This window comes from Onychostoma macrolepis, chromosome 18 (genome assembly GCF_012432095.1).
Source record: "Onychostoma macrolepis isolate SWU-2019 chromosome 18, ASM1243209v1, whole genome shotgun sequence".
Taxonomy (NCBI): Eukaryota; Metazoa; Chordata; class Actinopteri; order Cypriniformes; family Cyprinidae; genus Onychostoma; species Onychostoma macrolepis.
The window spans coordinates 1,888,994-1,908,804 of record NC_081172.1 but is presented as its reverse complement, the minus strand read 5'-3'; the positions used below and the strand labels follow the sequence as shown (position 1 = coordinate 1,908,804).

The following is a 19,811-nucleotide window of genomic DNA, read 5'->3' as shown; positions in this document are numbered from 1 at the left end:
ATATTAATTATATATATAAATTTTAATATTATCTATCTATCTATCTATCTATCTATCTATCTATCTATCTATCTATCTATCTATCTATCTATCTATATATATATATTGTTTGAAAGAGAAAAATTTATGCTTTTATTGAGATTAGGTACAGACAGTATGACAGTAAAGACATTGATTATGATTGTTATCGATATAATGCCTGAATACTGTTCTTTTAAACGTTCAATTTATCAAAGAATCCTGAAAATTCGTCACAACTGTTTTCAACATTGATAATAATCAGAAATGTTTCTTGAGCAGCAAATCAGCATATTAGAATGATTTCTGAAGATCACTGAAGACTGAAGTAATGATGCTGAAAACTCAGCTTTGCATCACAGCAATAAATGACATTTTAAAGCAGTTATTTTAAACTGTATTAATACTTCACATGATATTGCTCGTTGAAAAGAAACCCTGAAGCTCAGACGCTGCCAGGAAGCACTGAAGATGTTTTTAAGCAGCCTGCGCTGGCATGATTCACAGCCGTTGGGAACGCCTGCCAACATAACCTATGACACAATTAACCTGCGCTTCTGCCCTTATTCTCCAGGCGCTTCTGCCAGCAAACACAAGCCTAATAATCATTAGACAATTAACTGAGAGTGCTGCTCCATTAGCATCTTAATGTAGAGTTGAATCTCTCAAGACTTGAACCCGAGCGCAGCTAAACATCTAAACACAGTTAGCAACTCTCTCCGCTCATGTCATCTCAGAAGCTGCGCTGGAGAAAAACACAGTTTTGCTTGCTCTGAAATACTAATCTGCGATTCTATTTGTCAGTATCACATATCACATACAGTATAACAACGTGGCTGTTCATCACAGCATCGGCCGATATTAAGAGCACTAAATGATTTGTGTTTTTCAGGTGAAAGCAATTAGTATATGAAACCAATCTCGCCGGTGATTTGTTTTCGCCAGCGAGGGGAACATTGAACAGGATGAATGTGTGTACAGTAACAGCAGCTCATATTCACATCAGAAGCGTTTGTTCGTTATTTCACAAACACTCATCAGCCTAATGCTTTCAATTTAGCAGTTTATCCACACGTCTGATTCCATTCATCGTGTCGGAGCTGAGGAAAACACATCGCACATGCACTTGTCTACGAATTCACAGTCATTAAAGAGAAAAATATCTCTAATATTCACGCTCGGGTCCAAAGAGAAACTGAAATTGTTACAAAACTGCCTTGAACTGAAGAATGAACGCATTTATAACGCAAAATACTGTTTTACTAGTTTCTTTTTGATCATAAGCCTCATTGATCTGAACTGATGCATCTCAGTTTTTTGAGTGAAAAAAAAAATTATGTGTAGATAATTTTGTCAATATGCACTCAAAAATGGCATGGTTCTTCAATAGTGATCCAAGAATAGCTTCATTTTGTCCTTTGTTTATAGAATAAAACTGAAAATTCTGCCGTCTTTAATTCACCAAAACAATAGACGTTTTATGACTTTTTTGATGCTCTTTTTCATATAAGCACCATTCAAAGGTTTTGTGTCAGTGAGATTTTATTAATTTAATTTAATTTGTAACATTAACTACATAACATTAACATGACCTAACAATATAATTAAATTAATCTAATTTGATTTATATTAATTAAATTAATATAATTTAATATATTTTCATTTGTAACTTAAGGTTCTTTCTGCTAATATTAGTTAACTATATAACATTAACATGAATTAACGATGAAAAATACTTCTAAAGCATTTTTTTTTTTATTAATTTTAATTTCAACTTTTACTAATGCATTATTAAAATCAAAAGTTTATATTATTAAAAATTAATTAAAATTAATTAAAATATTAATATTATTTAATGGACCGGAGCTAACATGAACTAACAAAGAACAATTTTAATTTAATTAACTAACATTAACAAAGATTAATAAATAGTATTACGGATGTACTTTTTTGCTCATTGTTAGTTAATGTGTTAGCATTAACTAATGGGACCTTATTGTAAAATACTACCATTTAATTTAATCAAATTGATCAAAATACATTTATAATGTTTCAAATGAAATGTTTGTTCTGTTATTCATCATTCATCACGTTTATCCACACGTCTAATTAACAAGCAGTGCATGAGCTCAGATCAATAAGGCTTATGATCAATGAAAGCAATACAAAACCTGCGCTAACTGAAAGAAAACAAGTAGACAAAAAGATTGAATCCAAGATTTAGTAATAATATGCCATAACGTGAAATTTATAAGCAATTTTTAATGCATTAACATTGACTAGCATTTTCCGGAAAAAGAAAATCCTCTTCAGGTCAAAATGACTGGAACACAATATGAGGGTTAAAGAAACACGGAAACTGATATTGATCATAATTAAGATGAACTGTGAATGTTGATTGTGCAATTTATTATGCATGCATTTGTGTGCTGATGATGAATAATAGTGAATAGCTTGCCAAAAAATACTCATTTAGCTGGTTTACAAGGAGACAGGTGACACTTCCCATTACTATATGTGCAGAATGAGAGTGATTAATACAGAAATAAATCATTAATCACACAAACAAAGTGTATCCTTTGCACTTAGGGCACTAAAAAGTGTCCCGTCTTCGTCGGGATGCAAAATCGAGAGTAAGAAATAAACTCATCCGGTGCGTTCACTTCATCCTGACCGTCATAATTACAATTTTAAAACTCGTTAGTAGGAACTTTGCAGGAGCTTCATAAAAGCAGAAGAGAAATGCAGCGTTTAGTGTTAATGTGCCGTTTAGATGGTAACTGCAGCGTTAGACTGTTTGTCAATTTACAAATGAAAAGCTCTACTGTAGAAAAATAACAATGCGAGAAACTCACCCCATCTTTTTTATCTCTCTCTAGAGCTCCGTTGAGGAAATCCATCGCTACGTCTTCATTTTCATCCAACCACTGGATAACAAACGGCTCGAACCACCTGCAGAGAGAGAAGACAACACGACACAGTCTTCAGATCCAGCGCCACAGGCTGAGACTTTAGAAAAACTCCGTCACGCATTGTTCTGCTCTTTAGACACTGTATGCATCAGCTTCATGCTGTGGGATTTTTCACCCTATTTTATCATTCAGAGACAAATAATGTGCCAAAGTTTCATGCTTAGCGTTTTAAGGGTCTGAATGATCCAGGGTTTTTATCGGTACCTATTATTCATTCATTCAATATACATATTAATCAAATGTGTATTGTATTGTATTTATTTAGTTAGGTATATAATTATTTATTTATTTATACTCAGATGTATATTGCCTGTTATACATCATTTAAACAGATGCATATTGAACGTATTCATTCATTCTTTCACTCGATATACATTAATCAAATGCATATTGCATTTATTTATTTACTTAATTTACATGTACATACTCCGATGCATATTGCCTGTTATGCATAATTTAATCAGATGCCTAACTCATTCATTAAATTCATTTATTTTATTTTATTATTTCCTTAGGGCAGTTAGTTTAATATAATATCCCTTATTATCAAATTTTCTGTTATTTCTTTCCTTTATACTGCAAAATATGCAATATTTATACTGTTGACATACTATCACAATATTTTCGATTATTGAAATGAAGCTAAAATAAAATATTTAATTAAACAACTTAATAAAACAAAAATAAAAATGACTAAATCCCCCCAAAAAAGATACATAAAAATAAAAGCTAATCACACACACACACAGTAAACATATACAGAAGAGATTGTATAAGGATGTTCATCCTCTAAAATCAACAAGCATTCGCTCTGTCGAGTCACTGAACATCGAAACAGACAAGCAGAAATGAGACAAACATATTTTTAAATAAAGTGAAGCGTTGTGGACAGCCGGTGCCATGCAGAATCACACTAATAGCTCTGCTAATGTAATGAACCTCAGCTAGCTGTTTACTCAGATCTGTGCGGATTGCAGTAGCTCACTGTTATTGACAGTAATAAGGGAATTAATATGATGGCATTTAGCTCGCTATCTTAAATATTGATCTGGATTGCTCTATGTGAAGGTTTCCTCAGTCTGACATCTACAGTACGAGGTGTCATTTTTACAGCCATTTCTCATTTGCAACATGTCCCTGAATGTCAGGACGACATTTAGCAGATGCTCTTGCCAACATTTATTAGTTTGAATGTATATGTATTACTTTTAATCAATTTTATCAGATGCTTTGTACATAAATATAATACCTTTAAAATGCGATGTTTTCTAGCAGTGATATTTCACAGATGTCTCATCGATATACACATGCTTTCTGGGGACTGTATGTCCAGTTTATCATGTGAAATTATGATAATGGGATTATAATACTGAGACTAATCATATAGTTACTTGTGCCTAAGTGCTTAAAATAAAAGGTAACAAAAAAAAAAAAAAAACTGTCCCTAGATAGATAAATGAATAAATTAATGAACGAACAAACGATACCATTTGATTACATTATGGAGAAAAGGCAATATGCATTTGAAAATAAAAATAAATAAAACAATAATATAAATAAATAAATAAATATGCATTTTTATTAAATTATGTATAACAGGCCACATGCATCTGACAGACAGACAGACAGACAGATAGATAGATAGATAGATAGATAGATAGATAGATAGATAGATAGATAGATAGATAGATAGATAGATAGATAGATAGATAGATAGATAGATAGATAGATAGATAGATAGATAGAACAAATAAATCAATAAATGAAATATGCAAATGATTAAATTATGTATAGCAGACAATATGCATCTGATTAAAAAACAAAACAAACAAATCAATCAATAAATGCAATATGCAACTGATTAAATTATGTATAGCAGGCAATATACATAATAAACAAACAAACAAACAAACAAACAAACAGATAAATAATATGCATCTAAGGAAATTATGTATAACAGGCAACATGCATCTGATTAAAATGCCTGTTGCAATTGCAATAATGTAGGAAGGTCACTGATCTCTGTGAAATAAAATATAAAGAATAACAGTAATCATAGTATTTTAATAGTGAGAGATTAGTGAGTGATGGGAAACACGCTGAGAGTGGAGAGTAAATCAGGAAGGTGATGAGAGCGAGGAGGTGTGTGTGTTAATGATCAAATCTCATCTGACAGTGACACTGATGTTGGCACATTTTAGTTTGTATTGTTGCTGCAGGAATCATTTTTAAATATTTTACCGCGCTTGCAAGGCAACACTGGGCTATTATTCCTTAAAGAATTTATTTTTATTTTTCTCTCAAATTTCTGCATTTAATTCAGCTTGAGTTGTTTAACCCACAAATTCCTTACTTAATTTAGTAATTAATTTCAATCGTGAATCAATTTCAATGAATTAAATTGAATTCATTTCAAACTGAAACATACCTAAAACCTTAGCATTATTCCTTTGCTGCTTTGTAAATGCTGGCATTTCCGTCAGCAAATGCAATCTGTTTTTTTTTTCTTCTCCTGTCACTTATGTTAATAAATACGCTGGGCAGATCTGGAGGAGATTTTTGATTGACAGCTGTGTGGCTCTTCCCTGATGTCCCGTCCGTCCCGTCCGTCTGTCATCCCACCTCTCCACGCTCGTAACTCACATTAATGAATGAGTGACTTTTTGACAACAGACAGCAGCCAATGAGAGGCCAGCGTGTGTCGGCAGATCCAGGACAGATGCATGATGGGTTGTGAATGGATGGATCAACATTCACTGTAAATGTGATCCAGTGGCGCTTTATGGAGGAGGTGAAATCCGGAAAAACACGAAAAAACTTGAGAAATAAAACTGATAAAATTGAAAACCAGTTTATGCATTACTTGTAATTAATGAAAAAAAAAAACTAAAACAAATATACAGATACAAATATAGTAGATGTGATTTTGTAACATCCCACTGACGTACAATTGTTAAATGAGAAACTTTGCTGTTTAAAATCATCATGACGACGTCATCATAAAAAAATATGGCACTTTTTTCTAAATTAATGCAAAAATGTATATGTATATATATATATATATATATACAGTGGGTACAGAAAGTATTCAGACCCCCTTACATTTTTCACTCTTTGATATATTGCAGCCATTTGCTAAAATCATTTAAGTTCATTTTTTCCTCATTAATGTACACACTGCACCCCATATTGACAGAAAAACACAGAATTGTTGACATTTTGCAGATTTATTAAAAAAGAAAAACTGAAATATCACATGGTCCTAAGTATTCAGACCCTTTGCTGTGACACTCATATATTTAACTCAGGTGCTGTCCATTTCTTCTAATCATCCTTGAGATGGTTCTACACCTTCATTTGAGTCCAGCTGTGTTTGATTATACTGATTGGACTTGATTAGGAAAGCCACACACCTGTCTATATAAGACCTTACAGCTCACAGTGCATGTCAGAGCAAATGAGAATCATGAGGTCAAAGGAACTGCCTGAAGAGCTCAGAGACAGAATTGTGGCAAGGCACAGATCTGGCCAAGGTTACAAAAACATTTCTGCTGCACTTAAGGTTCCTAAGAGCACAATGGCCTCCATAATCCTTAAATGGAAGACCAGAACCCTTCCTAGAGCTGGCCGTCCGGCCAAACTGAGCTATCGGGGGAGAAGAGCCTTGGTGAGAGAGGTAAAGAAGAACCCAAAGATCACTGTGGCTGAGCTCCAGAGATGCAGTCGGGAGATGGGAGAAAGTTGTAGAAAGTCAACCGTCACTGCATCCCTCCACCAGTCGGGGCTTTATGGCAGAGTGGCCCGACGGAAGCCTCTCCTCAGTGCAAGACACATGAAAGCCCGCATGGAGTTTGCTAAAAAACACCTGAATAAGATTCTCTGGTCTAATGAGACCAAGATAGAACTTTTTGGGCTTAATTCTAAGCAGTATGTGTGGAGAAAACCAGGCACTGCTCATCACCTGTCCAATACAGTCCCAACAGTGAAGCATGGTGGTGGCAGCATCATGCTGTGGGGGTGTTTTTCAGCTGCAGGGACAGGACGACTGGTTGCAATCGAGGGAAAGATGAATGCGGCCAAGTACAGGGATATCCTGGACAAAAACCTTCTCCAGAGTGCTGAGGACCTCAGACTGGGCCGAAGGTTTACCTTCCAACAAGACAATGACCCTAAGCACACAGCTAAAATAACGAAGGAGTGGCTTCACAACAACTCCGTGACTGTTCTTGAATGGCCCAGCCAGAGCCCTGACTTAAACCCAATTGAGCATCTCTGGAGAGACCTAAAAATGGCTGTCCACCAACGTTTACCATCCAACCTGACAGAACTGGAGAGGATCTGCAAGGAGGAATAGCAGAGGATCCCCAAATCCAGGTGTGAAAAACTTGTTGCATCTTTCCCAAAAAGACTCATGGCTGTATTAGATCAAAAGGGTGCTTCTACTAAATACTGAGCAAAGGGTCTGAATACTTACGACTGTGTGATATTTCAGTTTTTCTTTTTTAATAAATCTGCAAAAATGTCAACAATTCTGTGTTTTTCTGTCAATATGGGGTGCTGTGTGTACATTAATGAGGAAAAAAAACCCGAACTTAAATGATTTTAGCAAATGGCTGCAATATAACAAAGAGTGAAAAATTTAAGGGGGTCTGAATACTTTCCGTACCCACTGTATATATATATATATATGCTAGTATTGGTTTGTTGTTGATGGTGTAGGGTAACTAGTTCCTCATGCTTTAAACCTGTAAACTGGAATGGAGCTTGATTTTTGCTTATATCAATGATTTCAGAAAAAAAAACCCTCAAAACTATGCGAGAGTGAGATGCGAAGGGAAACTCACAGCGAATACTCTGGAGGAATTCCCTTAAAGGCAGGCAGGTCTCGGACGTACTCGTTGTGGAACCATTTGACTTTGAAGTGCAAATTCATGTACTCTGTGCTCTTGCATAGACGATGCTTGTCGTGTTCTGCAAATGAAGGGAAAAAAGAGAAGAGAAAGAGTCATGAGTCAACAGTGAGTCACGCACACAAACATACAAACATCTCCAGGAACTAAAAATAACAATAAAATTATTAAACACATCTTTGTCAATTGAAATAGATTTTTTGAAAAATGAAATAAATCTGAAATAAAACAAATTGAAAGACAAACTAAATGAAAATGAGAAATGTAGCCTTGGTAATTAACTGGAATAAGTTCAGGTTAAAGCATTAAAATTACTAGCCAAAAATAAACTAAAATAGAAATAAAAATGCATTAAACAGTGATGTTTAAATAGTAAGTAATTGAATATAACTAAAATAAAAAGTAAAACTAATTCAAAATATGAATTACATAATTATATAAAATAATATTTTAAAAATGTAACTATAATAGTATACAAGTATATATAGTATATATATATATATATATAAAAGGAATAACACACATCTTTCTCATAATTTTCCATTGAAAATAAGAATCTAAAAGATTCTTAAATCAAGACGCACTGACTTGAGGAGCAAAATCACATGAGACATAAATTAATTTATGATTAAAAAATGACTAAATACCTGCCAACAGGCTCAGAAAAATCTACTTAATTCACAAGATTTCATTCTTTATTGACAGATGTTTATTTTTAAGCATAAACACACTTCAGATTGTTCGGTTTCTCAGAAAACATGATTTCATATCTTCAAATTTCATCTCAAGCAAATTAATCCTGATATAAAGATGTTCAGATATTTATACTAGAAAATTAATTTTATTTTTTTTGCAGTGCATCCATCATTTAATATCACGACATCATAAATTTAAGCCTTTCTGCACCTATTTAAGACATTAGTTTGTAAAAATGTGAATTAAGACCTGCAGAAACCCAACACATAAAACCATTATGAAAGGAAAATCACAACTGAGATGTTTTTAATATTTCAACTGTTTACACAAGACAATGAGATTAAGTAAAGAGCAAAGAGTCTCCAGACAAACAATTGTTTGAATAACGTGTCGTGCACAGATGAATTATTCACAATAAGATCAGGAACACGTATTAAGCAAGTAAACATATCAATTTTGCTTTCACGCTGACTTAGGCTGCGAAAAAAAACAACCATCCTCTGAGCCTAAATCTTTCCCCGGGGAGCTTAAAGAACAAGACAGGACAGAGGAGAGTGAAGAACTGATCAGTGTTGTTGTGCTCATCCCCGACTTGTCAGAAAAGATGAAAGCACACAGACCTGTCCACCTGTGCGGATACGACACGGACAGACGATGCTTGTGAGACAGACTCCGAACGGCCACATAATAAAGGTCAGAGAGGATTGTGGGAAACCTACAGCAGCTGCTGGATCTGATGTTAATCCACACACAGCAGACGAGCGTCTGACAGCCATTAGAGGAGGAATGACAGTGAGTTAGTTTACTCAACTCCTGCAGTTGTCAAGCGCAGGGAATAACATGCAGCTAGTGTGAGGAGAGACGTCAACATATACAGTATGTGCAGTAAACTTGAGGACAAATCCCCCTCGTATTGACTTAATCACAGCTGCACAGTGTTACCCAAACACAGCTCAGCAGAAGTTTCCAAGTGGTGCTTCCGTAACCATTTGTGACCCTGGACGACAAAACCAGTCTTAAGTGTCAATTTTTTCGAAATTGAGATTTATACATCATCTGAAAGCTGATGATAGGACAATATTTGGCTGAGATACAACTATTTGAAAATCTGGAATCTGAGGGTGCAAAAAAATCGAAATATTGAGAAAATTGCCTTTAAAGTTGTCCAAATGAAGTTCTTAGCAATGCATATTACTAATCAAAAATTAAGTTTTGATACATTTACGGTAAGAAATTTACAAAATATCTTCATGGAACATGATCTTTATTTAATATCCTAATGATTTTTGGCATAAAAGAAAAATGGATAATTTTGACCCATACAATGTATTTTTGGCTATTGCTACAAATATACCCCAGCGACTTAAGACTGGTTTTGTGCTCCAGGATCACATATATGGAATACTTGATTGTGATTGGTCCATTGTAACATTATGCAGTCAAAAATATTTGCATAATGACACTAAACTGACACTGTGATCTTTTTCTTCTCATATACACTACCGTTAAAACATTTGAGGTCGGTAAGATTTTGATCAAAAATATAGTAAAATCAGAAAAAAATTGAAATATTATTACTATTTAAAATAGCTGTTTTCTGTGTGAATATAAATTCAATTGTAATTTATTTCTGTGATGCGCAGCTGTATTTTCAGCATCATTACTCCAGTCTTCAGTGTCACATGATCTTCAGAAATCATTCTAATATGCTGATTTGCTGCTCAAGAAACATTCATTATCAATGTTAAAAATGGTCTTATTATTATATTTAATTATTTTATTTTAATATTTTAATGCTTAATTTTTTTTTGTGGAAAAAGTGACTTTTTTCAGGATTTTTTGATCGACAGAAAAATCTAAAGAACAACATTTATTTTAAATTTCTTTGAATTTTTTTGTAACATTATAAATGTTGTTTCTGTCACTTTTGATTAATTTAATGAATGAATAAATTGTTTCTTTAAAAGAAAATCTTACTGACCCAGCATGTAATACTACATTTGAACATGTAATAAAAAATACATAAATTGTAATAAAATAAGATATTAAATAATACATTTAAATTTAAATTTTTAATCAGTTATTACATTTTAAATCTCATATTAAATATTTACACACAATATTGATCAATATTTAATATTTATCAATATTTGTTTCTTTCTTTTGTTGATAATATCAAGCCACTCATTATACAATAATATCAAATTAAATCCTGACGCGTTTTAATGTCCACTGTGTATGCCTTGCATATAAATTCTTTACATGAAAACAATAGTAAATTATACCATAATATTGAACTCTACAAATCTGCAATTGACCAATCAGAACCTTATAAAGAACATATTCAAACGGCACGAGCGCTAACATGACACTTTGTCACAGAACTGTGATAACAGTAAGATATGATTAAGGTCTCATGACAGCTACATGAATATACCTTCTCGAATATTCACTGTACGATTTCAAATATTCAACCCATCAGACAGCGGTTGTCAACATCTGAATGGAATGCATAGTCGATATAAAAACTGGATGACGAGTAATTTTTACTGCTAAATTCTGAAAAACAGAGGTGTTAATTATCGGACCTAAAACCCCACATGTAACCTAGAACATTATCTAACACTTGACGGCTGCTCTGTCAATTCTTCTTCATCAGTCAGGAACCTAGGTGTGCTGTTCGATAGCAATCTGTCATTTGAAAGCCATGTTTCTAGCATCTGTAAAACTGCATTTTTCATCTCAAAAGCATATCTAAATTGCGACCAATGCTCTCAACGTCAAATGCAGAAATGTTAATTCATGCGTTTATGACCTCAAGGTTAGACTATTGTAATGCTTTATTTTTTTTGTGGAAAAAGTGACTTTTTCAGGATTTTTGATCGACAGAAAAATCTAAAGAACAACATTTATTTTAAATTTCTTTGAATTTTTTGTAACATTATAAATGTTGTTTCTGTCACTTTTGATTAATTTAATGAATGAATAAATTGTTTCTTTAAAAGAAAATCTTACTGACCCAGCATGTAATACTACATTTGAACATGTAATAAAAAATACATAAATTGTAATAAAATAAGATATTAAATAATACATTTAAATTTAAATTTTTAATCAGTTATTACATTTTAAATCTCATATTAAATATTTACACACAATATTGATCAATATTTAATATTTATCAATATTTGTTTCTTTCTTTTTGTTGATAATATCAAGCCACTCATTATACAATAATATCAAATTAAATCCTGACGCGTTTTAATGTCCACTGTGTATGCCTTGCATATAAATTCTTTACATGAAAACAATAGTAAATTATACCATAATATTGAACTCTACAAATCTGCAATTGACCAATCAGAACCTTATAAAGAACATATTCAAACGGCACGAGCGCTAACATGACACTTTGTCACAGAACTGTGATAACAGTAAGATATGATTAAGGTCTCATGACAGCTACATGAATATACCTTCTCGAATATTCACTGTACGATTTCAAATATTCAACCCATCAGACAGCGGTTGTCAACATCTGAATGGAATGCATAGTCGATATAAAAACTGGATGACGAGTAATTTTTACTGCTAAATTCTGAAAAACAGAGGTGTTAATTATCGGACCTAAAACCCCACATGTAACCTAGAACATTATCTAACACTTGACGGCTGCTCTGTCAATTCTTCTTCATCAGTCAGGAACCTAGGTGTGCTGTTCGATAGCTATCTGTCATTTGAAAGCCATGTTTCTAGCATCTGTAAAACTGCATTTTTCATCTCAAAAGCATATCTAAATTGCGACCAATGCTCTCAACGTCAAATGCAGAAATGTTAATTCATGCGTTTATGACCTCAAGGTTAGACTATTGTAATGCTTTATTGGGTGGTTGTTCTGCACGCTTGATCAACAAACTACAGTTGGTCCAAAATGCAGCAGCTAGAGTCCTTACTAGAACCAGGAAATATGACCATATTAGCCCGGTTCTGTCAACACTGCACTGGCTCCCTATCAAGCATCGGATAGATTTTAAAATCTTGTTAATTACTTATAAAGCCCTGAATGGTTTAGCTCCTCAGTACTTGAGCGAGCTCTTATCGCATTATAGTCCTCCACGTCCGCTGCGTTCTCAAAACTCTGGCGTTTGATAATACCTAGAATATCAAAATCGACTGCGGGCGGCAGATCCTTTTCCTATTTAGCACCCAAACTCTGGAACAGTCTACCTAACACTGTTCGGGAGGCAGACACACTCTGTCAGTTTAAATCTAGATTAAAGACCCATCTCTTTAGCCTGGCTTACACATAACACATTAATACGCTTCTGTTATTCAAATCCGTTAAAGGATTGTTAGGCTGCATTAATTAGATCAACCGAACCGGGAACACTCCCCATAACACACGATGTACTCGTTACATCGTAAGTTGAATAACATCTGCGCTAATGTTTGTCTGTTTCTTTCCTAGTCTGTTTCTCGGTCCGTGTCCGATCAGATGGTGGGTCGGCGCCGAGGTGACGTCTGCGGCCCTGATCGTCGGCGGAGACCAGGACGCCCGGATGACCCCCAGAGATATATCCCCAGATATATCAACCAAAATAACAAAATAACTAAAATATAATAAAATACCTAACTACATAATACTACTATTGTTAGAAATTGCAACAAAATTAAAATAGAAATAGAAACTTTTGAACTGCGGGTTTCGTCTGGTCAGAGGAGAACTGGCCCCGACTGAGCCTGGTTTCTCCCAAGGTTTTTCTCCATTATGTCTCAGAGGAGTTTTGGTTCCTTGCCGCTGTCGCCTCTGGCTTGCTCAGTTGGGGACACTTAATTTCTAGCGATTATCGCCGATTTGATTGCACAGATACTATTTAAACTAAACTGAGCTAGACAATGACATCTCTGAATTCAATAATGAAATGCCTTTAACTGAAAATTGAGTGTTTAATCTTATCATTATACATTACTGACACTCTATCCTCCAATTTGATACTGTTAAGTGCTTTGACACAATCTGTATTGTAAAAGCGCTATATAAATAAAGGTGACTTGACTTGACTTGAATGTAAGTGTCAGTTAATAATTAATAAGGCATTAGCTGCTCTCATTCATCACTGCACTGTGAACTTCTGATTTCAAGGCCTTCGTCTGAAGTGATACGCTCACGTCTCTGACCCGCTCTGACCAAACCTCCATTCACATGAGCTTTAAACAGCTTCTCATGAGCCCAGACACCAACCGCTGAAGTCTGGAAGCAAAGATCATGATTCAGACATGCTGATTTTTAACTGCTGCTTATGACTTGAGAAAATATGCTGCATTCATATCACAGCAGAATTACCTTAATTATAGGGTTACTCAAAACTCATCATATCTTTAGAGATAATTAAGCTGCAGCTATTTTTGTTGTTTTACATGACATTATAATGAGACAAATCACACATGCATTAATGTCAAAATGAAACCAGTCAGCTACTTTTCTAAAATATGTTTCTGGTTATACAATGCATGAAAAATAAAATCAACTAAACAATTTCATAAAATCCTCACAGATCCCATCAGGATTATTATCACAACTGAAACTATTAAAACATTTTTGAGAATTGAAATAATGCTGAAATAAAATATAAACATAAACAATTTTGCATAAAGAAAAAGAAACCTTTCATGACGTTTTGCATTGTGATTTTCATATGCAGATTTCAAAATAAATAAATAAAATAAACAAAACAAAATAAATAATAATAAAATGCATTTTATTCAATAAAAAGAAAGAAAGAACTAAACTATTAAAAACATTTTTTGTTAACTGAAATAAAACTGAAAAAAAAGAAAGAAATCCTTTTATGACATTCTCAAATGTGATTTTTATAACCATTAAGCACATTTCAAAATAAAAATAAATAAATAAATATATAAATACAATTGTATTTTATTCAATAAAACCAAACAAAGGAACAAACAAAGAAACAAACAGAACTAAAACTACAACTATTAAAAAATATTTTTGTTAATTGAAATAAAACTGAAAATAAACATAAAATAAAATTTTGCATTGAGAAAAGGATAAAATAAATGAATAAACTAATTTATAAAATAAATAAAATAAAATAAATAAGAATAAAATGTATTTTATTTAATACAATCAATCAATGAACGAATAAAGAAACAAACAGGACTAAAACTAGAACTATTAAAACATTTTGTTAATAAAGCTGAAATAAAATGTACATTTTAGATGAAAATTTTACATTTACTAAAAATTTGAATGTTTTGCTAACTGAAATACGTTAAAGTTGAAGCACAAATTACTGGAAATAAATAAAATCTAAAACTGAAATTAAATTAAACCTAAATAACATTAAAAAGCCAATAAAATTACTAAAAATTTAACCAAACTTAAAAAATTTAATATACAAAATAAAAATTCCTGCTGTACATTATTTTCACCTGAATATTCACACTGTCTCATTACGGAAGAGAAATGCAATATAGATTCAAGTCCTGCCCTACTGTACATTATTTGCTGCTGAATATTTCGTTCTGGAAGTCATAACTGAATGCTGTCGGTAACACGTTCTGCAAACACGGAGACTTATGACTGAAGGAGTCTCGACTGGTTTATGCAGCTCTGCATTTCCATAATACTTCATATGTTTTCCAAACCCCCATAACGAACGACATTAATAACACCTGCTTATGAAGCATATCTGCATGAATTATTAAAATAAATGACTAACTCTTCTGGCAGCTCATTGTTTCTGCAGCCTCTGAGAAGTTTCATTCCTGGGTGCTAAATCTTGTCATATTGTGTGGATGTGCCGCATGCCGATAATTGCTCGTTTATCTTAAAGGAGCCGTGCTTTTTCTCGGGGAAGAGCCTGAGGGATATCAGATACAGTCAGAGCCACTCTCCAGGATAAAATATAACACCTCATCAGCAGAAACGCCTCTCACTTTAACATCAAAGCGTTCATAATCCATAGTTTCCAGCACAAAGAGCAGCCTGATAAACACCTGCTGCTTTCCTCTATTTAAATCCAGCCGTCTGTCATTTAAAGCTATTCTGCGGAGAATCTCATGAAACCTGCCAAGAACATGTCAGGGTCATATTTCACTCCAAAAACAACAAAGAAATAAGCATCAATATTTTGCATAAAGAAAAAGAGCTTTTGCTTTGTTGGAAGAGAAAAATAATAATATAAAAACACAAACAAACCATTCAATTAAATGCTGATAAACTAGTCCCGCCCAATGTTATTTCTCGTTCTATAAATATTTGCAGATATTATTTATTTTTAGTAACAAATATTGAGATTAGTACATGTTGTATTCATTCTGCATAATACATTGTGGTTGTATTTGTTGTAGTTTAATATTTATAATAAAATTGTGAATTGCAGTACTTAAAATCATAATAATCATAATGAAAACTCAAAAGTAAAAAGTTCAGATCATGGTTACTATAGTTAACTAAAACAAAACAAACCAAAACCAAAACAAAAAAATAATTACAATGCTAATATTTTACTTGAAGTAAGTATAAAAAGATTAGTACATTTTGTATTTATTCGGTCTAATACATTATGGTTTTATTTGTTGTAGTTTAATATTTATTATACAAAAAATATTGAATTGAAGTACTTAAAATCAACATGAGGAAAAGAAAATCATAATAATCATAACAAAAGTCCAGATCATGGCTATTATAGTTCACTAACTAACTAACTTAAATAAATAAATAAAAATAAAACCTTCAAAATAAAAATAAAAATAAAATAGGAATATTTTACTTTAAATAAAATAATATATATATATATATATATATATATATATATATTATTTTTATTTCAGCTAGTAGCAACAACATTCCTCATTTTAATTTAATTTACCTTGGTGCAAAATAACTAAAATTAAAATAAAAATGAATTAAAAAACTATGACTATGTCTAAAAAAGACACAAAAAACCCACAACAAAATTGTAACCCACATCAAAATTGAACTATAATTCAAATTAAAATGAATATGGAAAATATATAATATTTTTATGAAATATAACAATAAAAACTGATATAAATACAAATAAAAATAATATAAAAGAATAAAATCTCAATTATACTATAGCACATTTCTGTCTGACTCTCATTACTGTAGCACACCAGTGATTTGACCGTGAGTCGGGTCAGTCCTCAGCATCCTCTGCTGGTCTCTTTCTGTGACTGTCCCTCAGTGTGGTGTGAAGAGGTGGACGTTCAGAAGAGCGATGTGATGCTCTCTGACAGCGCCGCTTTAATCACTGCTCCCGCAGGCTAACAGTGTCAGCAGCGCTTCAGACACACGAGAGAGCCAGCGCACCTCCACCGGCTCCTCCAGAACCCAGACGAGCCCAGAGCTCCAGCAGAACAACACTTACTCTCTAAGCACAGCTTTCATACTGACCATCAGTTTAGTGCTCATCAGCATCAGATGATCATCGGAGTCTAAAACAACACGACAGCTTTACTTTGGTCATACATTTGGTCAAAAATCAGTAGGTGCGCCCAAACACCAATAATACTAATACTAATAATAATACATTAAAATAATAAATAATTATAAAAAATAAAAAGTGTTAAATTAAACAGTTATTATTGTTGTTAATAAAAATACATTAAATAAATAAAAAACAAAATATTATTTATAAATTATAATTATAATTTAAATTATAAATACAATAATCACCTTCTTCTTAATAATAATAATAATACATTAAAATAATAAATAATTGTTAAAAACATTCAATTATAAACATTTTTGTTGTTGTTGTTGTTAATAAAATAAATTAAAACATCAAATATTTTTAAACAATTAAAGTTTAAAATTTACAATTATAAATACAATCATTCTTAATAATAATACATTAAAATAATAAATAATTATTAAAAATAAAAAGTTTTAAATGATAAACAAATTTATTGTTGTTGTTAAATTATATTAAATAAATTAAAAAATATTTGTAAAAATTTAAGTTAAAATGTACAGTTATATATACAATGAGAATAATAATAATAATAATAACGATAAATGCATTAAAAATAAAGGTAAAAATCCTAAATTATAAATATCTCTTCTTTCCTTCTTATTTTTCATGTTATTATAAACACACACTAAATACATAAATTATTAAATCAATGAATTATTATTAGTTTTAGTAGTAATAATAGTAGAAGTATAGTGCCTTTAAAGAACAAGGACATCACAAGATGAAAAAAGGAACAATGACACAAAAAAAGAATAAACAGACAACAAAGTGATCACAAACATAGCTGATAGTTGAAAATGTAATGAATAAAACAAAATTACATCACATCAAATCACCACACTGCTCTTGTGATCATGAACAATCCCAAATCAATTTACCACTAATAACAGCCCTCAAACAAATGCCGTCTGTGTGCTCGGGAGCAGAAGGCATTGTGGGTAAACACTGGGATGGATGAGGGTCAGAAGGGTCCAAACACAGGAGAAGAGCTGCTCAGATGAAGCATCACAGACTCGACAAATATCACACCCGTCCTAATAAAACCCAAAGCACTACATGCCTCTCTCTGCTCTTCTGCTAATGGTTCTCAATTATGAATACATTAAGACGTGCCATCTATTCATGACGGTAGGCACAGTTACTCAAGCCAAATGAAAAGTACAGCAATAATAAGACGTGATAATGAAATCCTAAAGTGAAATGTGTTTTGACAGAGCTCATCGGCAGCTTTCACGTCTCTCCTGAGGAATGATGCACACGCAGACCTCGCCATCATCTCCACATGAATACAAAAGATCTACCTTTTAACAAGCTCCAGTGAACTTTTATAGATAGTGAGGGACACAAGCACAAGAGCACATGATATCTGCAGTATTTTAGCACTGACCAAATCATGCAAACCCGGTCGTGCATTATGCATTTAAACAAACTGCAGTTTCCATGTTACGCCCTATTCAGAGAACAAATGAGTCTAAAATAGTCGAGTCACATTTATTTGTAGCGCTTTGCAGCAGCTTTACAGAAAATCATGATATTAATGTTTACAATATCTTAAACATTAATACACATTCATCTGTAAGAGCTGGGCAATAATATACTTCATATTTTGTGATGATAAAAGCAGCTGAGATTTGCTAAAAACACCACCACCACTACCTGTAATCCTAATGCATTTATAATTTCATATGATTATTCCTTATTATTATTATTACTTTTTTATTAAAATGTATAAATAAATAAATAATTATTATTATTACTATTTAATAATAATTATTAGTAGTATTACAATTTAAATAAAAACTAAATAATAAAACATGTATTATTATTATTAAACATATAGAAAATTAAATATAAAATAGTTAAATGTAAAAATAAAAATAAACTATGTAATATTTATTGCTCTTTAGTAGTAGTAGTAGTATTTAAATTTAAATGAAAAAAAACTAAACTAAACCATAAAAACATTTATTATTATTATTATTAAAATACATTTAAAAATAAATATAAAATAATAAATAAATTGAAAAATAAATTGTAAATAAGTACAAAATAAATAAGTGTGTATATTATTATTATTAAATACATACTAAAATAAAATAATAATCAGGCAGATAATTCAAAAATACTTTTTTAAAATGTATTTTATTTTTACTTTTTTTAAAGTTTATTTGTACAAATGGAAAAGCTTCCCCTCACTCTCTCTCTCTCTATTTTTTCTCTCTAGTTTTTGCTTTGGATCAATTCCTCTGAAAACTTCTTTCAGACTTCTTTCAGAAGTAAAGCTGAATGCACAATATTTCAGACAAACAGCGTATGATTCAGAAGAATAAGGCCTCATATGGCCATCTGTATTTCATCTACGGTGGACGCTGAAGAGCTCTGAAGGATCTCATTATCTGTGCTTCATCATTTCAGTTCAGCGGCTCATAAAGATGAAGCTGCAGTTTTGATTAAGACTTTCTCTGGGAGGAATGTATTGATTACTGAGGTGAAGCGCTGATATTAAACAGCGAATGCAATCTCTGCTTTAATTCCACACTTCCACCCCAGCCGGATCCCTGCACGGTTATGTCTGTCTTAATGCAATTATCTTATCGGTGGATTCATGTCATGTGATTCATTTCTACCCAACGCAGGTTTGGATTCAGTTCCACACTGCGGCCTGCTCAACTGCTGTCTTTATATCAGAG

General features: G+C 32.4%; 1 protein-coding gene across 1 annotated transcript in view; it reads right to left on the bottom strand.

Annotated features, from left to right (window-relative positions):
- Window positions 1–19,811, bottom strand: part of LOC131524658 (protein unc-13 homolog C-like) — a 169,715-nt gene that overhangs the window by 40,083 nt on the left and 109,821 nt on the right. Inside the window, 2 exon segments of the mRNA XM_058751895.1 lie at window positions 2,874–2,970; window positions 7,835–7,961. Of these exon segments, the coding sequence (XP_058607878.1) occupies window positions 2,874–2,970; window positions 7,835–7,961 (224 nt within the window).